Below are 24,313 nucleotides of genomic sequence, written 5' to 3'. Positions count from 1 at the left end.
TGTCAAACCAAGTAAATTATGGGTTTAAACAAAAATATATGAACAGATGGAACAAGTAGATCATAATAATGATGATGATGATGATGATGATGATGATGATGATAATAATAATAATAATAATAATAACTCAAAACTTCATATTAAACCATAATTCAACCATACATTTTTAATCAAGCTTACTTGTTGAGTATCTTTGAAAAAGGTTTAGTTCAAATCTAACATGAACCATAATACACAACAATCGGAGCAGTGATCTGTTTACACATGAAAATCCTTCAAACTGAAAAAAATAAAAATAAATTGATAGCCTGATCCTCACGCACAAATGTCAAGGACTATATATATGCATTCCACATACACAACATAGGCTTAATTATACAATTTTATTTCTTTTTAATTTTATTGCCTTATTTTGAAAGCAAAACGTTCACTGCAGAAGTCAAACAGGAAACGAAAAGCAGAAGGATAGTTTTCCCCCGCCCCTCAATGTCTTTTTCTGACATAAAAAAGGTGCTTTCTTTCACTTCTAGTAAGACTCTTAGTTTATAAAGACCTGGGGCCTCCACCAACCTGACGACAGACTACTCAGCACGACCAGAACCAACAGCTAGATGGGTGGATGAATTCCCAGACACCCCTTAGGGAAAAGGTAAGTAATCTAGGCAAGGTCGGCTTACTGAACTACTGAGAAGATGCACTGGTCATTTTTGAGTTTATTTCAAGGAGTATTTAGATAGACAACTTGTGGCTTTCACTTCTGTGTTATCTACAAATGGAAGGTCTAAGGTGGTTTACAGAAGTGGGCCCAGGGAGTCAGCAGGGCCTGATAAAAAGACTCTGTTGCTCTCTTGCAAAAAATCCTGCTGAATTGGCAATATGTAAAACTGAGGTTCTCCACAATACAGCTTAATCATTTTTCACATTGACGGAAAGCTAATGTCATGGGGAACAAGTTTGTGCCTTTGGTGGTGGGGTGATGACTAAAGATCTTGATATCTATGGGTCAGTGCACCGCCAGATGCAAAGGTTAACCCAGTGGGGTATGCTTGCAGAGACAGAGCAATCAGGATCATTAATGTACTGTTTTGTTATTGTTGTTGTCTCCATTTTATGACTTGGTGTTTTGCTTTGATCTTCGAATATAAGAGGAAGGGGGAAATGGTTCAAGGAGACTCGTCAATGCAAATTCCTTCGCCTTATGCGTATAGCCATTTCACTACACACACACTCTTTTTCATCTGTTTCTTATTGTCATAATGCATACTGTAAAATAAACTGCATTCACTTTAACCTGCCATTCCTGTTACCGCTGCACACCGAGCAGTTTCAGGGTTCTAACATAACGATAGAAATTAGGATATTTGCACCCCGTAGTCACTCACCTATACACTAGAGCTGTAGCAAAATACAGTACTGTATCTAAGCAGGCTACTCACACCAGAGACACGTACGCATCTACAACACTAGGAAAAAGAGATGCTATTTGACTGTTACTTTACCAAAAAAAAACTGTTAAAAACAGTTTTTTTGGTGAAGGTTCCTGTTAACTCCGGTTTATTGAGTTTTTGTTCAATTTGCCACAATTTCTCCCAACAGAAAGTCTAGAAAATGACTGCGGTGACAGGATTTTCTGTGGTGATTGCTACTCAGAACATGACCAATCACAGCCAAGCACCTGAAGAGTGTTCCCGAAACAATGTGTTGAAGACAGTGATATTCCCAGTGCTTTACTCAGTGCTCTTCCTCCTGGGGATGTCACTCAACAGCCTGGCAATGTGGGTCTTCTTCAACACCCCCAGCAAGTCCCACTTCATTATCTACCTGAAGAACATTGTGGTGGCTGATGTACTAATGACTCTGACCTTCCCCTTCAAGATCATGTCTGACTCCAACCTGGCATCCACGGAATTGCGTGTTTTTGTCTGCCGGTTCTCCTCCGTGGTCTTCTACCTCACCATGTACATCAGCATCCTCTTCTTCGGTCTCATCAGCATCGACCGCTGCCGCAAGACCCTCCGGCCGTTTGCTGGCACGGACCACACCGGCCTGGCCCGGCGCAAGCTCCTCTCTGGGGCCATCTGGTGCTTCCTGTTCACCCTTGGCCTCCCCAACATGATCTTGACCAACCAGACCCCGCCCTCTCCCCACTTCAAGTGCAGTGACCTGAAGAGTGACCTGGGGCTCAGATGGCACGAGGTCGTCAATCATGTGTGTCAGATCATCTTCTGGGGCAACCTGGCCACTGTGGTGCTGTGCTACATCCTCATCACCAAGGAGCTGTACAGCTCCTACGCCCGCACCCAGACCAGCCAAAGTGGCGGAGTGGGGCCGGGGGCGGGGCCAAGGAAGAGCAGGGTGAGGGGGAACGTCTTCCTGGTGCTGGCCGTTTTCTTTGTCTGCTTCGTGCCCTTCCACTTTGCCCGTGTGCCCTACACCATAAGCCAAACGCGGGGCACGTTTGATTGCGCCCTCAAGCTGTTCCTCTTCCAGCTAAAGGAGAGCACGCTCTGGCTGTCCGCCCTCAACGCCGTCCTGGACCCGCTCATCTACTTCTTCCTCTGCAAGTCCTTCAGGACGTCCCTCTTCAGTACCCTGCGGCTGTACTCCAGGCTACGCCGGACTCTGCGAAGGTCGCCCGCTGATCCCAACACTGGAAGCACCCCCCTGGGAAACTCCTCTTCCTCATAGGAGGCCGGAGCGTGGGGTCACTCAGAGCCTCACTGGACTCTCTTCCGGCCCACACGTAACTGAAAGTGACCTCAAATGCTCTGAGCGTTAAAAAGAGCATTTCTTCCCTGTCAGTAGTAGCAGAGGAGCAGCTTGTTGAGGTGTGTTTCTAGCACCATCTGAGTGCTGTTATGACATAGCCTATGTGAAACAGAGCAGAACACAATTTGCCATATTACTATGTCTATAGTGAGACAGGTTGTCTGATCTGACACGTGTTCTACAACATGAAATTTGTATCACCTTAAGACAATGCAACCATAACACTTTCTGTAAAAGCTGGAGAGGTAATTAATTGAGTCATGTATATATTTGGAAATGACTGGACACTCAGTCCTACAAAGACCTACGTAGCATCTAAATTTGTTCCCCCATGCAGTTGATTTTTTACTAGTCAATACAATATCACATGGTAAAATGAAAAATGGGATCCCTATCAGTATTCAACAGGTGTGTACCATAAATGAAAGCATTTCTAGGACAAAAGAAGATATGCATTCATATCTTAAAGAGACCAAAATTATTCAGATTATTTCTTCATTATCCAGCATATCCAGAAATTGTGTTGTTTGCTTTAATGGCAGGATCAAAAATAGCTATATTTAATTCATTTAAAATGGATTTAATGTTTTGCACAGCCTGATTTCCTCAATCTTTCCTCAACCACTGTTTTCTCATTATGTTTTTCTCAAAATGGCTTCCATCCGTGTGCTTGTAATTGAATTTTCTCTTTTTTCCGAAGTGCTTCTCACAGCCTGCCTCCACCTCCAGTTCCCAAATGAACACCTCCAGCATCTTCACAGCTGTGATGCACACTGTTTAAGTTCAATCTCAATTACCATCCCACTGCAATTATATATTACTTACAAGTACTTAACCATCTCTCATTAATGCTTGTGACCGCTGAAACCACTACTGATTTTTATTTCACTTAGCGTCCTCACTGTCTGGACCCATTGTGGTAATCAGAACACTTACTATGATTACACTGTGAGTAACAAGTCTTAAATGATACGATTCTTTAAACACTTTGGCCATCCATTGTTCTAATCTAAATTGTTGAGAAAACTCAGATGAATTGAGGATTAATAAATGATTTGTTGACTGACTAAACAATGAATTCATATGTCTGGTCTGTGGTCATTATTACATGGTGATACACTATATAGCCCAAGTACTGTGTCTGCAATGTTCTTTTTGGAGATGCCATTTGGAGAGCAATATAATTTCGAGCCATATAGTTAAAGAAAGGCTAACTAAAGTTTACAAAAGAGCCAAACCAGTCCATAGCTTGTGAATTTCTTACATAATATGTGGCCCAAAAGAAACCCTTACGACAGCCCCTTTTCAACAGTCCGGCACTACTGCCTCAAGGGGCTACAGGAATAATACTATTCAGAAAGAAGAGGGTGCCTGATTTAGCAATAATACAGAGGAAGCAAACCAAATGAATAGACCACATGGATGAGGCCATAGGCCTATTCTATGGGCTTTAGACACATACAAAAACCAGTCAATAACATTGACATCTGAATTCAGTCAATGAGTCTGACCTGAAACTGCAGCCAAGACAACAACCTTATTGTCCACACCATATTCCATTATAAACACTGATTTTTATAAATGTGCTGAACCGATTCAGGTGACAAAGAAAACCAATGTGTTCTAAAATGGCATGTTAATGTACAAGCTTTTAAGTATTAATACATCACAAATTTATAAATAGAGGTCCTGTCTATGGTAGCTCACGGTGGGAGACAGAGTGGTAGATTTTTTGAAACTCTGCTAAAGAACTATCCCTACCCCTGGTGGCCCGGAGAGGAAACTGTGACCACAAGACATTAACATCAGGAAGGGTTTGGCATCTCAATACTGGATTGCTTCAGTCCAGCAGGAGTCACAGTTTCAGGTAGGTGAGTTGACCTCCCGACATGATAACTGACTTAATACGACTGTGAATAATAATAATTATTATTATTATTTCAATTGTTCATTATTATTATCATTAGTAGTAGTAGTATTAGTAGTTGTAGTAGTAGTAGTAGTAGCAACAGTAGTTGTAGTAGTAGTAGTTATAGTAGTAAAAATATAAATGAATAATGTGAAAATTAATCATATTTACAAACGTAATTTTCTACTTCACATGTCACCACAAGATTTCAACAAATCCAATTAATATATTTGTTTAGATCACAATCACCGAATGAAGCTTGTATCAGATTAGCAAAAACAAATACCACATGGTGATAATTTAATGTATACCTTACTTGAAAACACATTATTAACATTGTTAACAGAGGCTTAACCATTCAAAACCATTCCGTATAGATTCATTCTCATGTCAAAACTGTCACCTATATGTATGTATTTGCCAGAGAATGGGTCAAGTTGCCATTGTCAACCAATGTAGTTGGGAAATTGAACTCCAGCTCACTACTGCCCTCTGAAGGATATTTCAGTAACTCACATTCATGCAACACATGCACTGCTGTTCAAAATAATTTGAATAGAAATGAATGAGACTGTTATCAAATATTGACAGTAAACAAAACAAAAAAATTAAATGCAGACTTTTTGGAAGGGAATTCAGCTATGAAATTATTTATCCGTGTACATACATGTATATACGTGGACGTGAATTTTTTTTTTTTTTTTTTTTACAGTATGTTATCTTATTGCAGCTGGTTCTCATGCGAATTAGATTAGATGACAATTCAAGACATGTATACAGCAAAGGGTTAAAAAATGCATTTCGAAAGACATTAGGATTTCAAGCATCCTGCATTCCTTCTTGTAAATAGGGTATCTATAAATATCGGAAATCATAAAAGCTTCAGGCAGTAAAGCAGTCACCTGTCAGGCATATTTTTTATATTTTTATATTTTTTTATATTTTTATATTTTTCAGATGCCCATCATATTTTTTCTATCTAACATATAATTGAGTTCCTCGGTTATGTCCTTAGTTCATTTGTCAGGTTTAATATCTGTTAAAGTATGACATAACAAAACTAAAAAATTATTTCTTAAAACATTCAACCACTTGAAGGGGAGCAGTAATCAACTACAGAATATAATGCATGACTGAGTAAATGTCGGAGCAGGAGGAATGTTGGGAAAGTGTCTTCTGTGGCATATAGATATTGATGCATTACCACACACACACGCACAAAAACACACACACATACTCAAACTCACCTGCACCCACATGCACCACATAATTAAGGCATCATTTTCTCTAATCGTAAGATTCCATTGTCTCAGTTTTCAAACACTGCACCCATTACATTGCGTTACATTGCATCTGTTTATCAGTGTCAGATATTGAATCCTGACCATACTGGTGCTGCCAGTTGCAGAAGCCCTTCAGAAAATTGGCTGTACAATCCCCCCGTCAGGGAGGATTTAAATCCCCAGGGTGTTCCTTGCCTCATCACGTAACAGCAACTGTTCTTATTTTAGTGTGTCTACACTCGCTGTACTCCTTAGGCATTGGACTACAGTGAAGGAGCTGTCAGTGTGCTAGACAGCGGATCTTACAGTGATGACACTGGGCTATAATTACCAACGGACATTCAAAACCAGGAAAAAGGAGAACATCAGAGGTAAAAAGAGGTCACTGACTTCTGTTAAACCTATAGTTGAACATTTAGTGATTTCAACAGTGTACAGGCTCTATTATGTAAACTTCCTGAAATTAAAAAAATAGTTCCAATGTGTTTCAATCACGGGAGGTCCATTTATAAAAGACATGGAGGACCATTCTCCTCAAGAATTTAAATGGGCGGAAAAAACAATTGAAATAATTCTATAAAAATAACAATGGCACAAAAATTAATTCATGTCCATTTCTAAGCATCTAGGAAACACAAAACCCCCTATAGCCAGTGTTAAAAACTCAACAGTGGCCTCTAGTGCAATGGAAAAATGTAGTAGGGACTTAGCCTCCATAAGCATCCATTTAAATGTTACCTCGCTGCCGTGGCTTCTCCTGTCCTGTTTGGGAGGACGTTATAACCAGCCATCAAAATAAGAAATGGCATGGAGGATGGCCAAATATTCTATAGATTATATAGATTGTCTATTAGATAAACCTGTTTAATCAGTATAAAAAATAAAAATAAAAAAAATACTGTTGGTTGGGAAAATCTAAATCACCTTAGGGCTCAGCTTGGGTAGTTAATGACTTTGTTTTTCATTTAAATGATGCACATTGCATTTTTTACTTGTACTTGGTTGTTTGGCTGAACAGTTAAGGGCTTGTAATTGGGGGGTTGGTAGTGTGTGTGTGTGTGTGTGCAGTGAAGCATCTATTATCACAGTGTGCATTTTCCCAGCCTTTCATATGAACAGATGGAGGACGGTGTGCATGCTACCTAGCCTATTGTGTGACCATATGTGTTATGATGTGCATGCTACAAAGCCTATTGTGTGAACATATGTATTACGACATGCATCCTACCTAGCCTATCGTGTGAACTGATGTATTATGGTGTGCATTCTACCAAACCTATTGTGTTACGGTGTGCATGCTACCTATCCTATTGTGTGAACTGGTGTAGTGGGAAACCCCCCTTTTATATACTGCCCAGACTGTGTTGCCAGTTCAACCATGTGTTTTATCATTGGACACATTTTAGACATTGTAATTCTTTTTGAAGCTGTCCTCATTCCTAGGTTGCATTGTTGCCACTGTGGTACCATAATGGGGTATTCTCACCGAATCCGGCACTCAAGGTGTCCAATTCATTGTCTATGGACAGGCTGCACGTTGCATGATGGAAGTGGTCCGGCAAGTGCTGTGTTGCTGTTGCCAGTTCTGTATTCACATAGAATGTACTCTTGTTCTGTGCAAATTAAAGCATCCAACTTAGCTTGCTCAGGCTCACGAAATTCGGATCCAACTTTCAAACTAGGCATTGCCGATCAATAATAACCAAGATTCAGCAACTACTTGGTCTAGTTTTCACCTCGTTTTCAGAAATATATTTATTTTAGTGGACAATTTATGTGGAAAAACAGAATGCTGATCAATGCTCCACCATGTTCTCCAGGGGACCCCCTCATCCCCCCACCATAGTAAAGATGGAAAAACATTATTTGTGTTGTTTGTGTCTATATAAGCCCAGCAAATCCTTAGTAATATGGCCCTACGTCTCATTTTAATAATCTTTTAGGGTTTAGTTTAGGGGTGATTTTCAGAAAAATTTTCTCCCTCACTGCACCAGCTTGCAATTATTGCACAAAAATATTTCTGTCCTCCCCTGTCACCACACCCAACAACCACCACTGGTTTGGCATATATTTGGCTCATCTACCGAGTCCCTTAACTGAAAAAAGTGAATAAACTACAGACAGTTGTTTGTAGCTCCTGCTTTAAAATGGAACTGTAAATCTTGGGCAGAGTATTCATTTTAATGTGTTGAATGTGCCAAGGTTTATGTAATATCAAACCCATTATTCTAAATTGGTGACATTTTGTCAACAGACGGAGGCTGTTTTATGTAATTTGTGGTAGACTTTTAGCTTTTCATTTCATTTCAGTCAATAAATGATTCTTTAAATTTGTGTTTTCATATCACTTTCAAAGTCTGAAAATTTGCTGAATTTCAACATTAGAAATTACCTCAATTTCTCCATTCCCAATGATTATCTCAGATGGTTGTTATTTGGTTATATGCGTAATACTTGTCACTTCCCCATTATGTGCTGCTCCCTTTCACTTCAGCTTTCTGTAAGCGTCTTTGCAGACAGAATATGCAGCCTGGTGGAAGGGCCTGAGCCCTACAGATAAAAGGTAGCTGATACATTATGGAAAAGAATGAGGGTACAAGAATCAGCTGGGTTGGTGAAGCCTCTTGGTTATATCTTGTACTTTCACTTTTTCACAAGCTGTCAACTACTCTTTGCAAAAATGCATTCGTGCACCAATTGGATGAACTAGATACCAGTACCATTTTATGAGAACAATGACCTTGGTCAACCGCACAATGTTTTTTTATCAGACTGCACAGCCGGAACCAACTGTGAGAAAAGGAAATGCAGACCACCATACACTGGTGGAAAGGAAAGATACCACATATGCACACATGCACACACACAGCCACGCAAACACACACATGCACACACACACACACACACACACACACACACACATTCCCTGAAAAAGATGCCTTGTTCCTCACACACATGCAAACACACACATTCGCTGAGAAAGAGGTCTTGTTCCTCATTCCTGGGTGCAATTATTTGCAATTTAAGTGCTTTCAGTATGTGTTTTCCAGCTTGAGGGAAATTCATATACACTATATAACATAACAAACATTTCCACATGACAGAAATTCTACAGATCCTCAAATGTCATCTTCACAGGATGTGAATTGATGCAAACTAGGAACAACTCCAGGAAAACAGAACTTGATTTGGTGCTGCATATAGAAGCTGAGAAAGAGGATGATATTCAATTCAACTGGTGTCTCTTCAAAAAAAAAGGGCTGATATGGTGCTCTGTGATGCCACAAAACAGGAAGTTGAGCAAAAACATAGTCATTTTCGCACACACACACACACACACACACATACATCGCACACACACACACACTGCACACACAATGTGTGGTCAATAAGGGTAATAAGAGAGAAGACATACGTTGTGATCTGCCACAAAAAGAATCCATGAGTTGGACCTTTCAGATCTGTACAAAAACACTGGTGAGTCTGTTTTTTCTGTCAATTAACTTTACTTAAAATGACAATGGAATACATATTATTTTACTTGTTCAATTTAATCAAGTACATGCTATATGCTAATTTAGTTTATATATTATATGATATACATCAGGTATTGTCACAAAAATTCAAGCTGAATTCATTTCCTGTCCAGTACTTGACTGCAGATTATTCATTTGTGAATATGAAAGTATAAAATAGATTTATTGAGCATGTGTAACACGTGAAAAATATACCTTATGCTTTGACGCTAAATTTGTGGATAAGGTTGTTATACATATATTTCTAAAGGTGTATGGGAATGTAATATTTGAGTATTATCTTTATTTCTACATGTCAGTGGATTTTGTGTCCTTGGAAAATGATTTTGTGATTGCTGTATTAAGTCTATTACATATATCCAGATAGCGAGCAGACTTGATTTCATTTTTGTAAATGTGCTTTCTGCGGTATTGAAAACACATTTAATTGTAATGTGTCTGGCAAACAGTGACCATAGCCTCAAAGAACACAGTACAAGTCAAATTAATTTGATAAATGCCTTTGCTTTCCAGACTGACTTAAACATAGGGCAGTTATGACCCTTTTATTTGAACTACGCTTGGTCAAAAAAGGAGAGTGAAACACAGCACAGAGAACACAGAAAAATATCTCCCCCTCTTCTCTGAAACTAAGATATTTTAAGCACTAATTGAATAGGGAGTAGTACATTTTTAATGCAGTAACAGGTGCTTGGCTGTGCCAGTGACAGATGCATTGCCAGCCAGTCTATTTAACATTAAGGTGCAGTCAACAATTCTGCCAGTGGAGATCTGATTGTGAGTCTATATAACATGACGTGGCAATGTGCCTGCTGTTCCATGTTGGCTCTAATATGGAATACAGCCAGCATAGACCTGCCGGCACAGCTGCCCACAACCCAAGCTTACGCAGGTCTCGGCATAGTTTCTTTGAAGGATGTGATGAAGTTTCATTTTGTTTTTCGCTCAGGGGCACTGCGAGCATGAATGTGAGCCAGGTCAACTCCACCAAGTGTGTTCGGGACACGAGTGTGACCTCCGTGGTCTTCCCCTGCCTCTACAGCGCGGTCTTCCTGGCAGCCCTGGTGCTCAACTTGCTGGCCACCTGGATTTTCTTCCAGATTCCCAGCACCTCCACCTTTGTGGTGTACCTGAAAAACGTTGTGGCAGCAGACCTGCTCATGACATTCAGCGTGCTGGTGAAGGTGCTGAGCGACTCTGGTGTGGGCTCCTGGCGGCTGAAGGCCTTCTACTGCCGCTACTCCGCCGTGCTCTTCTACACCACCATGTACATCAGCATCCTGCTGCTGGGCCTCATCAGCCTGGACCGCTACCTGAAGATCGTCCGACCCTTCGGAAAGTGCATCCTGCAGAGGGTGGGCTTCGGGCAAGGGCTGAGTGTCGCCGTCTGGCTCATCATGTTCTCCCTGGCGCTGCCCAACGTGGTTCTGAGCAACAAGGAGCCGGCCCAATCCGCCAAGCTGAGGTGCTCTTCCATGAAGGATAAGGCCGGCCTGCTCTGGCACGAGGGGTTCAACTACTTCTGCCAGGTGGTGTTCTGGGGCACTCTGGCTCTGATGGTGGTGTGTTACACGTTCATCAGCAGGAAGGTTTATGAGTCATTCCAGGCCTCTCGCAGTAAGTCTAAAGCCGCAAGCAGGCGGACCAAAGCCAAAGTGTTCATTGTGGTGGTGGTGTTCTTCATCTGCTTTGCTCCCTTTCACTTTGCCCGTGTACCCTACACGCTCACCCAAACGCGCAATGCCAACCCCTGCTGGGTGCAGAACCAACTCTACATTGCCAAGGAGACAACGCTCTGGCTATGTACCACAAACATTTGCTTGGACCCACTCATCTACATCTTCCTGTGCAGAATGTTCCGCAGGAAGCTGGCTGCCACTCTAAGGCGTAAGCCCCTCCCCCTGGGCAGCCCAGAGTCCCCAACAGACACTTCCACTAAATTGGAGATGTCTTCCGTGGTGCACAATAGGAATATCAGAACAGAACAAATGGAAAGAAACATAAATGACAGTCCATAGAGTATATAAAAAGAGCAACAGGAATCAAAACCCATGGAGAAAATCGTTGACATTTCTTAGAAGTTTTAGAACATTAGGACAAATGCTGTAAAACATATATGTCAAGATCACAGAAGATGTTCCAAGTTGCATAAACATTTGATAACATCCTCTGATGGTTATCATTTAACCATGGGGGAAAACACTGTGGATATCAACAAAATTTTCAGGATGATGCAAATGTAATTGACAAGTCAAAGTTTTTAACAATATTTTTGGATTGAATGAATATGGATTACAATATACATTTTTTAAAACTTCAATAACAAAATTGAATGACATTTTGAAACCATTCCTTCATTGCTCCTAGTGACTTTAAACAACCATTCAAGGGACATCCATGGAACCAGACAAAGGTCATTCTTAATTGTTGAAATTTTCTGGGAATCAAAAAATGTCAGTTGGCTTAGGCATGATTGGCCTTGCAGTAAAAAACAACCATCCATATAATCCTGTATGATTTGCATTATCCAAAGAACTAAGGAGACTGTAGTCCCTCATTGGGACTTCGAGGTGCTGTTTCCCAGATAGCATATTAATTATCCTGTCACAAGTTTCCTTAAACTGCAGCTAGCCTGTGATGTTGTATCATTGTACATTAATAGCATTGCTCAGTGGCATCCTGAATTATATGGAGAGGCCACATCATCACTGCCATTCAATATGAAACAATGTACCCTCCCAGAGAAAGAAGGAGAGTGATTGGCTTAAGAGGTCATCCTCACAGGAAATGGAAAAACGTCATGCCCCTGTTGCTGTTCGCCTGAGTGAGGTACTTTACCTTAGCTTATCCTGCACTTTTAATGGATGCAAGAATGGTCGTTCCACACCACCATACCAAAATTTCCATATGTATGTGCGTGCTACGTACTTACCCAGCAGCGTGTGGATTCGTTGTATCTTCACCACCTGTAATGAGCCTGTGAAAATAACAGCTTAAAATGCAGACAATCTATTTTTCAAATGTGTAAAATGATATGTTGCATATATTTCAGAAAAATATATTTTTGCCATTTTTCCTTCTTATATGTATGCTTATGATTTAGTATGCTTTGAACTTTTAAAACTTTTTTTTTCCACAAGGTGAACATCATGATCAAAATATATGAAAAATATCAATATACAATACGATATATATAAATAGAATAGTGAAATATGCAATAGTAAAGAAACTTTTACTGTGAAATGCTGTCTTAAGCATGTACTTAAGATATGTGTTTCATGGGATTGATTTTATACAAATGAGATGTAAATTGAGCGTTCTGGTTCTGTTGTGTATGTGGAAGTCAGTACGCATCTTCAGCTTCTTTAAAATTCAATTTTACTTTAAAGTTTCATGCCCCTCCCTTCCACTTTTCTTCCTTACCGGAATTAGGTCTCTTATTCTACACAAAAATCTTGAACTGTGATTTCGCTACGTAGCATACAGGAAGTCATACTGAAATACTGAAATTCACGAGTTTAACGATAAGACAGGAACAAGGTTTTCGATGACACAGGCTCAAGGAAAAGTGTGGTTCAGGGTTCTTCTTGAGCCTGAGTCATCAAAAACCATTTTTTTCCATGATGCAGCCTCATGAAGAACCATGTTCAACTTTTTGAATGACTTCTTCACTTCCGGTATTTCTGATAGTGAATGCAAATTTTACTATTGCCTATCAGCCATTGCTAAGCCTGTCACATGCCCACCAACAACTGATTGGCTGGACCTGGTAAAATTAGCATGCTGCTTCTGAGTTAAGCATTGTACATGTATGGAAAGTTTCATGATGATTGGACAAAGCACTCACAAGTTACAGCTGTTCTTGGAAAAATAGCCACACCCACAACTGTTTATTTGCATAAGGAAGTCATATTGTTTTGAAAGTTCAAAATTGTTTTGATAATTATTCAATTTCAGATTCCACAGATTCTTTCAAGCCTAATTTGGTGACACTCAGCTTAATGGTTTAGGACTAGTTTGTGAAAGCTAGTTTTGTATAAAAATTTAAAAAAATAATAATAATAAAAAAGAATTAAAAAAATAAAAATCAAAATGGCGGAAAAACAAAATGGTTGCTGATGTTGTTTTTTGAGGAAAAGTTGTTCACTGATGAGATCTTTCACAGAGATGTCCCTTGCAAAATTCCAGCCTCATTGGCCAACCTGTTGAAGAGTTATAGGCATTTAAACCTATTTGGTTTTTATAGCGCCCCTATTGGCAAACATGCCAAAACTTTAATGCTTCTTCAGAACCATCACTTTTTACAATTATTGAGGTTCAGACTCCAGAGATTCTTACAAGTCTAATTTGGTGATGGTGGGCCAAACTGCCCTAGTCTGCAAAAGTCGGTTTTGCAAAAAATTCAAAGCGGCGGAAAATTTTGTCATACACAAATGAAATCGGGAATATACGTTTTGTTTAGCATGAGCCACAGAATCGGAGGAAAAATGAATTTTGCTTCTATAACACATGCTTCAGGAGTTATGGGCTGTTACAGTGCTACCATCTGGCCACTAGTCATTGCAATAACCTCAGTAGTGGGGAGGTACAGAGTACAGCAGAATACAGCAGTACAGAGTGACAGCAGTGCAGTGACAGAAGTACAGAGTGACAGAAGTACAGAGTGATAGAAGTGCAGAGTGATAGAAGTACAAACTGACAGCGATGCAGAGTGACAGCTGTCCAGGATGTGGAGAAAGAAACATCTGCCTCATTCTTCCCCTTCACCTGTGGGCCTGGCAAATGAAACAACATGAATCCCTTAAAAGCAGAAGCCACTTGTAGATGTTAAGCAGAAGTGTGGGGTTTATTTTCAGAGCAAATGAAAGAATATCTTAGACAGAATGTTGATCTGAATCTTGGCTTCTCTTTGTGTAAATATTTGACCTGGGAGGGTTCCACAGGAATGCAGACTGATCATTTAATAAGATGATTGCCAAGTCTTGAAGACTGTTTGGTATGATTAAAAGGCCAGCAATGACTAATGCAGGCTGACCAAATAAAATCCTGTTTTCAAGAAGGAATTTTTTTTTTTTACAGATTTCTTGCTAAATCACAGTAATTCAAACAACAGACCAAACAACTCCCGGTAGTAAAATTTGTAAAATAAATAAATGAATAAAGAAATGTTTTATGCTATGATAATTAATATGAAGCGTGTGGATTGAATCAACTGTTCCTCAGCTGTGACACCTGTATCAGTGGCTTGCCCTTTCTACATTGTTGACTCAGTGGCACACCCTTTGGGTGGAACAGTGATAAGAGAAATGTATAGGTGGTAAGAATCTCTCTCCCTCTGTTACACAGAAACACACACACCACACACACTCACACATGCATGCATGCACGCACGCACGCACACGCGCACACACACGTGCACACACACTCACTCACACACACACACACACACACACACACACACACACATGCACAGATAGTGTGAAACAGGTTTATGATGTGAAGAAACAGCCCAGCATGCCAATTTGGCCAAGACTAGAATGATGTGAATGGCACTTTGACCCCTCACCGACATTTACCAATTCAGGATGAGGATCAGAGTACAGAGTTACAGTTATAGTTATACAGCTTTAGCCATGATGAAAGGTCTTCCATTTCACAGCTACTGAATCACAAGAATAAAATGCATCATTCAGGATTTTTATTTTTCTCCCATGGTCAAATAGTGGTTTAGTGATCAGAAGATCGTGAGAGAGCAGTTGATTGAAGTATATTTTTAGATGTCTATTTACCATAGAAATGTGGGTCATTACAAGTCGCAGCAATGCCGCTGAGAACTCCAGCGAGGACGTGACTTCCTGTAATGGATCAAACGGGTTAAGTGAGTATTTCCCTGGAAGCATTTGGCTGTGTGGTGTAGTCACGTTGCATTGTATTTCCTGGTATTTAATATTGGTTGAGCGCTTCAGCCCCAGATCAGACCTACCTGGAGAAGGTGTGACTTCTGTGAGTCAGCTCCTCAGCAAGTCCTTTCTGATAGCCTCTGTTACTGAGAAATAAGTTCAATCAGAAGTCACTTTTAATTTCAGGAAATGCACAATTTAGAAAGAAACGGACGTGTTTTGTTTCTCTTGGGGTTTTTTCAAGCCCTTTTGCTTTCATTTAACTGCCTTATTTGGGCCTGAGGTGGTCCCTGTCCATGTCACTGATGGACATAACATCAAGAGCAGGAACTCTTAAAAGAGGAGCTGCGCAACTCTTTCTCATCTGTCAGTGAACTGTATGTCGACACGTTTCTCTCCTACCGGAATACTAATTCTGAGCCTGCTCCAGCTGAATGTGTGGTAAGTCTCAGTTTCCTGGGGATAGTGCATGAATGGTTTTGCTTGGTATGTTTCGTGTTTCAGAAATGTATAAACAAGCAATTATGATGAATAGATAAAAGTGATTGATAAAGATGTCAGTAGAAAGATACACTTTTGCTTACATCTATAGAAAGTAGTGCAGGCAAAATATAGTTCCTTAGAACTTAAATAGCCTCCTCTGACAGATTTTTGATGTATATACATTTGACAGTGAAGTTCTTGTTTTACTATCAATTAAATGTTTTATTGTATTGGAAGTTCTGATATAGATCAAAACCAATAGTGCACTTCACCAATGGTCCAATTGCATAGATATGTGTGGATCCAAAGATTACAGATAACAGTTATGTTATGTTGTTTTTAGACATCAGTGTTTCACATATTTTTGAGCCAAGAGCAAAGCACCACTGTGTCTTTCTGCTTTGTTCAATATTGACATTGAGATAAATGTACACCAGATGGTACAGGTGTTTTAGAGCCAGAGGATGTTGTCTTTATAACAAGGAGTAAATGGACAAGTGATATAGGTGCGAATGCGAACACAATTACATTTTATTACTATATAATACAGTAATAAATAGATTTAAAGACCTTCATGTCCTGGTGGTAACTCAAAAAGGAATCAAATAACACCTGTAAAATGTAGATTTTACAAATATCTACCAAGCCTAGGTCTCCTACCTTAGAGTTTCACAGGAATGAAGCCTGGAAATTGAACAATGGATTATCTTGAAAATATTTTTTATACTGTATTGTGTGGATGAAATTATTTCCAACAGTAAAATTTGTGCAGCATGAAATCAATATCACCTATCTATTTATTTTGTAAAAACAATTCATTTCAATTCTACAACCAAACAAAATTAAATAGAAAGATAAATGGAGAAACAATTATGAATATTCCCAAACTCTGACTCTGACTTTGATGAAAAAACTGCAAGTACAACAGAAGGCAGAAATGAACATTGCCAAGAGAATGTGGCAAGCAGTGGTGCCTGTTGGGAACAGGACTACAGTTGTCGTTCTCTCGTCATAATCGATTTTTTGAACACAGAGATGAACAATGGAAACCAAGATGCGCTGCAAGCATCTTATGATAAACTGAACTGAGACACACTCTGGCTTAGAATAGAGACACAAGACAAATCTAAGATATCTGCACAAAGACCCTGTACTGACTCCCTGTAATCTGTTCACTGTTTCACTTGAGTGCACATCACAGAAACAGTCCGTTTACCATGTGCCTTGGCAGGGAAATGCAAAAGACTGTTAAACCAGATAGTGTATAGAGATAGTGAGGGTACGGCTATTCACTGTTTATAGTGCTTCCTGCTCAAACGGGAAAATTGTGGGGAAAAAGATGTTGGAAAAATGATATGCTGGGGGGCTCATACTGTCCGTTACGACACTGTCCCACTGTGCGGATGCGTCAGAGGGCCTCCAATGCAAATTGATCAGACCAAAGTGATTCCTAGGTGGCAGCACAGTGGCCTTACAGCAAGAGTTTAACTGAGGCCACATGCTGTGTGCTGTATATGGCCTGTGCCTGCTGAGCACAACGTGCAGTCTTCCACACAGTGACCGAAGGGCACAGGAAGCAGCTGCTGGAAACAGTTCACGACCTCCCGGGATGACTGGGCGCTTGCCTGTAAATCGTAACTGGGACGTGAAAATCAGCCAAAAAATCTATTCATGAGTAAATTTACCGCAAGGATTTAAACTTTGTCTTTCTTTCCTACTGCCCAGATGTGAGCTGCAACATGGCTGCAGGAGTCTTCAGCAACCACACGTCACAGAACTCTGTGGTGCTCACCGTGGTCTTCCCTGCCCTGTACTCGCTGCTCTTCGTTGGAGGACTGGTGCTGAACTGCCTGGCTGCCTGGATCTTCTTCAAGATCCAGTCCCGAAACAGCTTCATCCTCTACCTGAAGAACATCACGGCAGCCGACTTTCTGATGATCCTCACCTTCCCTCTTCTGATAGCCAAGGAGTCCGAGCTGGGGCCCTGGTGGCTGCACGGGCTGCTCTGCCGCTACTCCGCCGTGCTCTTCTACGCCAGCATGTACGTCAGCATCCTCTTCCTCGGCCTGGTCAGCCTGGACCGCTACCTGAAGATCGTGCAACCTTTTGGACACTCTTGCCTCTACAGCTACACTTTCACCCAGGTGCTCTCGGCTGGCGTGTGGATTAGCATGGTCGCCCTCTCCCTGCCCAACACCATTCTGACCAACAAGCCACAGAATGCTAGCGACGCCCACAGCTGCACTGCCCTGAAGAGTGAGCTGGGCATACGCTGGCACGCTGCCGTCGCGTACGTCAACATACTCATCTTCGCAGTGGTCCTGGTCACCCTGCTGGTCACCTACGTGTCCATTTATCGGCACATCCACCGCTCCAACGCCCAGTTCATCAGCTCGGGCGAAAGCAGAAGCCCACGGGCCGGACAGAACATCTCAGTGGTGCTGGTTGTGTTCTTTGTGTGTTTTGTACCCTACCACCTATGGAGAATTCCCTTCACCCTCAGCCAGGTTGAAGGGCAATTCAGCAAGGAGGCGAAAGACATACTGATGTATGGGAAGAAGGTTACACTCTTCCTTTCCTCCTGCAACGTCTGCCTAGACCCCATCATCTACTTCCTCATGTGTAAATCCTTCACGCGTCGGCTCAGGGCACAACTGGGCATCAAACGCAGCTCCAGCCTGAACGACTCTCCCTCGATCGCCCGGAAGACACAGGTGAGGCGGTTCCGGGAGTATTCCATCTCTGCTTCAGACTGTCCCGAGCAGGCTTCAGCTGCCCTCACCTGACACTGTGCCTTTGGTCTGTTTGTGCCTTGGCTCCTGACAGAAAGGCAGCTCAATCTGTTTCAATGCCCTCCTTATGTTTTCGAAGAAACGCTGACTCTTGACCTACCATCGCTTACTGCCAAGTCTCACTTTCCTCTGGCAGACTACTTTTTTTACCTTTGTCTCAAAAACACCACTTCACCAGACCTGGGGCAGATATGTATTTGAAACACTAAAACTCCTCGATGCTGGTAGAATCCTGTAAGTCCTGGAGAATTTATTTCAGTTTATATCATGGTCGTGCTTCCTTGGAGAAGAAATATGTAACTGCCTCCCACTGTTTTAGTGAAGCAATAAACAAGACGTTTGTATAAACTGCAGAGATAACTGAATAGATCTAAAAGTCAACTAAGCATGATGAATGTGTGATCAAAGGTTATTCTGGTATGATACAGATATCCCACTTCCTTTCTGGTCAGTGTTTATATGTGTATATATTACTGAACCAAAAATGTAAATATTGTATTTTTCGTATGAAAAACATTTATAGTCCTTGTCTTGTCTTGAATCTTACCAGCTGTTTTCTGGAGCCTGACTCACGTTCAAACTTGTCTTAATTCTTTTGAAGGGATCTACCGAACCTTTCGATCTATTCCATACTGAGATAGCAGAATCAACATTAAACATACACATGCGTGCGCACACACACACACACACACACACACACTCCCAGTAACACATAAAACATATAATTGTGTCTTACTCCAGGAGTGTTCAGAACTGATTTGAGTTCAGAAGTGATTCTTGATCACTCATGTGCATTAGGCTCATAGGTGGTGAGGTATTGCGGTAGTACAATCTAGACAGTATATTGGTTTATCCACATGTTGTTTAGCAATACATTTGTATATTGGTTTCATTTGTAGAAACTGAGAAAATAGCAAAAAGAGAGAGAGGGTCACAGCAAGCCAAGTCCCAGAGGTACAGTGGGGTAGTGCACTAAATTTCAGTCTATTGTTTGCGCTATGAATTGAATGTGACATTAAATTTGGGACCGTTTCATCTGCTCTGAAGAGAAAGAAATTGAGAGAAACTTTAATCACAGCTCTCTCTGGTGGCAAGTATTCAATATCTCAGAAACAGACTCTCCAGAGTAGCCTGATTTAGGGCGGGACAACATTGTCAAATATTGATAGCTATGTTCACACACAACATTCTACTAATCAAATATTTGCAATTAATTTGAGGCTACCTTTTCAGTGGGCTTTGGTTTCATGATAACATGCCTCTCCACTCTAGCACCAGCAGTGACAGGCAAATGCAAAAGGCACAAAATTGTACACACTAGTCAGAAATGCAGCTTTGTATGTGAGTTGAGAAATATGACAACTTAAATGGAAATTCATGTTGTACGTTCTGGTTTAATATTACACAACAAGTGTGCAGAACATGTGACTGCAGGTTCCTGAGGAGGCTCACCAACTTGTGCAACCAGATTACGGAATCTGCATGAGTGAAGTCATTAACAGGACGTAACAGGGCATACACTTCCGGTTGTATCTATATTAAATTACATTGATTCTGAAATGTTTTATATTTAACTAAAGTTAATCAACAGCTTATACTGAACCATACATTTCCTTAGAAATATGTTCATAGATTTTTCTTAGCCTTTTAATCTTTCTAAATGATTATCTACTCCCTGCCCAGACTGCTAATCCAAGTCCTCAGGAGATAGTGAGCGTAGGATCATCAGTAGCTCAGAGGAACAATGAACTACTGTCTGGTTGATTGTGAAAACTGCTCCTCCCTTCTAGTGGGTAAATGCGTGTTCCTAAGACAACCACCACTGCTGAGTGACTATCAGTCTGTAACTGTGTGTGTGTGTGTGTGTGTGTGTGTGTGATGTTACACATCATTTATAAGGAGGTCTATTTAGCTAGCTTGTCTGTGTTAGCACAAATAATGTCAAGTTGATGTTTCAAGTATGCACAATGTTGCAAAATTAAAAACTGTGTACTTTTTTTATGATAATAGGAGTTGTCACTGCACAGATATAGCTATCTCATCATCAATGCATTTTAAAGCATAACCAAATAGTTCATGCACATATTTTCTGGTTTGCACCTTACTTCTGTATTGTAACTACTGTATCGTCTAATACCATATGCCCTAAGAGTTATCCAGCTAGGTATCCCTTGGCTTTAGTGTATTTTTCATCAGTCTTCCTTGATAGCAAGTCATCTAAACAAACATTATCTTTGTCCTTTGGTGGAAAAATAGATATCTTGCTAAAAATACACCTGCTTTCTACAGATAAACCACAAAACAGCAAAAAATATAAATTCTACAACACAAAGCACTTTCTCTGCCTCTCCTTGTGAGGCCGTATTGAACTGTGTCTGAAGCGCATCGAAGGCATTGGTTTTCAGTGCCAGGGTTCTAGCCTCTTCTTATTTAAATGACTGACTGTTTGTCTTCAAACAATGTATTTTATTGAATGAGGAATTAAATGAGTCACTAGTATTTTTATCATATAACTATGAGGCAAAGGTGGGACAAAATGGCAGCTAAAAAGAATAAAAAATGGACACGTACAATCAACTATATAAATTACCTTAAAAATAAAAGGCATGCAAGCTATTTTCTTATTTTAATAAGTTTTTATTATGTTCTGACAGTTTGATACAAGAACTTAAAGTAAATTATAACCGTTTTTTGAAATTCCATATTTTTGTCATAAATGTAATAAAATATTGGTTCAAATAACATGTTTATTTTATGAGAGTATCTCAAAAACAAAGAATAATGCATGAAATAAACAAATGTTAAGAATGGTATTATTGTTTTTGCTCAAGCTCGTTACTACATAATGTGCCAAACCTGAATCTTGAGAGCACTTCATGATTTTTGATATAAATGTAAGTGGCAAATTTAGGTAGGTTACTGGAGCCTGTGTCTTCACGCATCTCTTTGTGGACCAGGAATTGTCTATTCTTTTGTTCTATTGGTTTACATTACAACTATAAAATTACTTGAGGAACCTGAGGCATGTGCGGTCATGTTCAATGAATGACATTTGCAACAGGTAGGCTACTGAGAAAAAGAAAGAAAGAAAAACCTAAGGCACTTGAAGTTATGTTTTTACTCTATGCCCAATGACAGCTATATCAGCTGAAAAGATTTTAGTACTTTTAATTTAGTATTTTTTTACTTATATACATTTGTATAGTTGGCTTTTGTATATCATTTTGTATGTGGTTGCAAATTAGAATGTAATTTAATCACTAAGATTAAATTATAGCATTTCTGACACCTACAGTACAGTAATGAATTGATTAGAAAATTCAAACAAACCCTGAGCATTGCTACTTCCCCGGCATAGCCACGTGTTCCTCAATGTAGCATACTCACTGAATCAATGTACCAGAAGCGAGTGGAAGCTACAATTCTAGCATGTTAGCAGATGCTACAGAGGCCACAAAGCCTGCTCTGCCTCTGCTTCCACCTCCTCTTCTTCTTCTGCACCTCTCCTCTGCCAGAGCCAGGCTTTCTATGAGGGATGTGGTCAATGAGCTCATACAGTGTGAAGATGCAGAAGGAGATCTCGTCATACGCCGTCTTTGAGCCGTTCTCAAAGAGACAAGCGAAGGCAGTGATGGGCGGGGCTTCGGGGGCTGGAAGCTCCAGGTAGGCCAGATCGGAGTAGGCGCTGGGCCCGTTGTAAATGACCCAGGGTTCGGACCAGCTGTCCGGGTCGCGAGGGAACAGGCTGAGGTACACGCCCAGGTCCCGCCGGGCGTTGGGCCAAGTGGGGTGGGAGTAGGCCACCCACGTGGGTGTGAGGAAGTTTCCAGAGGTTCGAGGGTCTGCAGGGGGTGGGTGAGCACTGAAGGTCCAGTGTCGGGCCCGAGCAGGGGCCGAGCCACGGGGGCCAAAAAGCAGCGCGCGGCGTTCCTGGGGCAAGCGGAGAGGAGCGGGGAAGCCCACCACGCTGCCGTGGCAACCGTTCCGCGGCTCCACCAGCTTCTGCACCAGCTGCCCGTTCTGGAAGGTGGCGCCATCGTCGAGGCTGAGCGCCTGAACCCTGCACCCCAGTGGGCTCCGGGCGTTGCAGTACACCACGCTACCGCCGTCCTCCTCGTCCACGGGCACCACCTGGCACTCCACGCTGTCCAGGGCGGGCACGGCCTCGCCCAAGAGCCAGCTGCGCCCGTGCGTGTCGCTGCGGAGGCAGAAGGAGTGGGGCGTGGTCACGCAGAGCCGCCCGAAGCACTCCCTGCAGTCGATGTGGTAGGCGTAGGCCGGCACCAGCAGCCGGCCCGATTTCACCTGAACCCCGTGGCCAGGGCCGAGCGCGAAGGTGGCCCAGTCTGGACCGCAGGACAGATGAAGTAACAACAACCAGAGTCGTGGGGTCAATTCCACAAATCCAGATCCTAATAAGTGCCTCAATTCTCATTCACTTCCAATTAAAAAAATTTACATTTCTCAATCCCCATTCAACTTCCCTTAAAAAGGTCTAAATGCAATATTATTCAAATTCAAAATTACAAATGAAATGGCTGTTGAGCTGGCCTCATTAAGCGTGTGAAAATGGAACTAGTGAATGGAATTAACTTGTGTTCAAAGTGAAATTAAATCAGAATATGCACACTATTACTAAAGCATTAAGTCATTAAGTTTTGCTAAAACACGGATAATGTTCACAAGTTCCCAGGTGTCTGCTTGACACACACATTCTTACAGGTACACACACAAGTAGCACATGCTTGCCACAGAAGGCGACGCTCATGCAGAGACACAACAACACATATAAATCCACACAGAATTTCTGACATGCCCACCCCCTCCACGCTCAGGTACACACACACATAAACTGACAAAAGCATCCACTGTGTCACATGGTCACACAGACGTGCCTCGCGTCCACTTTCATGGATAAATCAGGTCTTGGAGAGCCGGGGAATCACCGCACCTTTGATGGTGTCTGCAATGACACTTTTGGTCAGGTCGGTGACGGGACTCCATGTCTGCCCTTGGTCGTGGCTGGACACGAAGCACAGACGGGTCACATTCTTCCCTGTGACCAGCTGGAAGGACTCTGTGATGTTGCCCAGCACAGCGATGAAGAATAGGAAGACGGTGTTGGTGAACTCATCGTAGACTGGACAGGGGTTCATGGAGCGGTGACCTGGCAGGCGAGCAGATTCCAGCACCCTGATGTCATCCCACTAACGGGGAAAAGAGGGAGAGAAAGAGCCTTTAATTATTACTTTCCATGACCATAATATTTGTCAAGTGCATCTCTAAGCACATAGATCTGTAAAGTCTGTTAAAACTAGGGAGGGAGGAAAGGGAGGATACAGAGCGAAGGGAAAGAAAGGAGGAATATAAATCTAAATGTACTTATTTCAGGGTCATTTCCATGTGGCTGCTGACCCCTGACCCCTGACCTGCTGCTGACCTCCACATAGTTGCGGTAGAAAGTCCCCCTCCGCAGGACCAGCAGGTGGGCTTGGGAGTCCGCTGGGCTGAGCCTCTCCTCACAGAAGGCCAGGAAGGAGTTGGAGATCGGCAAATAGAGCAGCGCCGGAATTCTGTAGGTCACACCGCTTGGCTCCTTCCGGAACAGAACTGTGCGCGCTGGGAAATATGGGGACCCCAT

At 41.6% G+C, this 24,313-nt stretch overlaps 4 protein-coding genes across 4 annotated transcripts; 3 read left to right on the top strand and 1 right to left on the bottom strand.

Annotated features, from left to right (window-relative positions):
* Positions 1-518: 518 nt before the first annotated feature.
* LOC118208923 (P2Y purinoceptor 12-like) lies at positions 519-3,847 on the top strand. The gene is made up of 2 exons (XM_035383911.1): positions 519-649; positions 1,597-3,847. Exon 2 carries the CDS (start codon positions 1,609-1,611, stop codon positions 2,686-2,688), a length of 1,080 nt encoding a protein of 359 aa, XP_035239802.1. The 5' UTR covers positions 519-649; positions 1,597-1,608; the 3' UTR covers positions 2,689-3,847.
* A 5,184-nt stretch (positions 3,848-9,031) lies between these two features.
* Positions 9,032-13,541, top strand: p2ry13 (purinergic receptor P2Y13). Its single transcript, XM_035383882.1, has 2 exons — positions 9,032-9,438; positions 10,447-13,541. The coding sequence occupies exon 2, from the start codon at positions 10,460-10,462 to the stop codon at positions 11,513-11,515; it is 1,056 nt and encodes a 351-aa protein (XP_035239773.1). The 5' UTR covers positions 9,032-9,438; positions 10,447-10,459; the 3' UTR covers positions 11,516-13,541.
* A 1,851-nt stretch (positions 13,542-15,392) lies between these two features.
* Positions 15,393-19,197, top strand: LOC118209061 (G-protein coupled receptor 87-like). The gene is made up of 2 exons (XM_035384187.1): positions 15,393-15,838; positions 17,606-19,197. The coding sequence occupies exons 1-2, from the start codon at positions 15,832-15,834 to the stop codon at positions 18,664-18,666; spliced, it is 1,068 nt and encodes a 355-aa protein (XP_035240078.1). The 5' UTR covers positions 15,393-15,831; the 3' UTR covers positions 18,667-19,197.
* Positions 19,198-22,104: 2,907 nt separating this feature from the next.
* Positions 22,105-24,313, bottom strand: neu4 (sialidase 4). The gene is made up of 3 exons (XM_035385674.1): positions 24,113-24,313; positions 23,624-23,879; positions 22,105-23,018 (listed from the first exon to the last, which is right to left on the bottom strand). Exons 1-3 carry the CDS (start codon positions 24,311-24,313, stop codon positions 22,105-22,107), a joined length of 1,371 nt encoding a protein of 456 aa, XP_035241565.1.

Source organism: Anguilla anguilla, chromosome 12 (genome assembly GCF_013347855.1).
Source record: "Anguilla anguilla isolate fAngAng1 chromosome 12, fAngAng1.pri, whole genome shotgun sequence".
In the NCBI taxonomy this organism is placed as follows: domain Eukaryota; kingdom Metazoa; phylum Chordata; class Actinopteri; order Anguilliformes; family Anguillidae; genus Anguilla; species Anguilla anguilla.
Note: the sequence above shows the minus strand (reverse complement) of the source record. Positions and strands in the feature narration are given on the sequence as shown.

What these genes read in the sequence shown, in the direction of transcription:
- LOC118208923 (XM_035383911.1), top strand. Translation starts at nt 1,609, where the DNA reads ATGACTGCGGTGACAGGATTTTCTGTGGTGATTGCTACTCAGAACATG.
- neu4 (XM_035385674.1), bottom strand. Translation starts at nt 24,313, where the DNA reads ATGGGGTCCCCATATTTCCCAGCGCGCACAGTTCTGTTCCGGAAGGAG. An exon ending in TCTACCGCAACTATGTGGAG is followed by an intron (nt 23,880 to 24,112) that starts GTCAGCAGCAGG and finishes TTTCCCCGTTAG; the next exon opens with TGGGATGACATCAGGGTGCT. An exon ending in CATTGCAGACACCATCAAAG is followed by an intron (nt 23,019 to 23,623) that starts GTGCGGTGATTC and finishes CCTGCGGTCCAG; the next exon opens with ACTGGGCCACCTTCGCGCTC.
- p2ry13 (XM_035383882.1), top strand. Translation starts at nt 10,460, where the DNA reads ATGAATGTGAGCCAGGTCAACTCCACCAAGTGTGTTCGGGACACGAGT.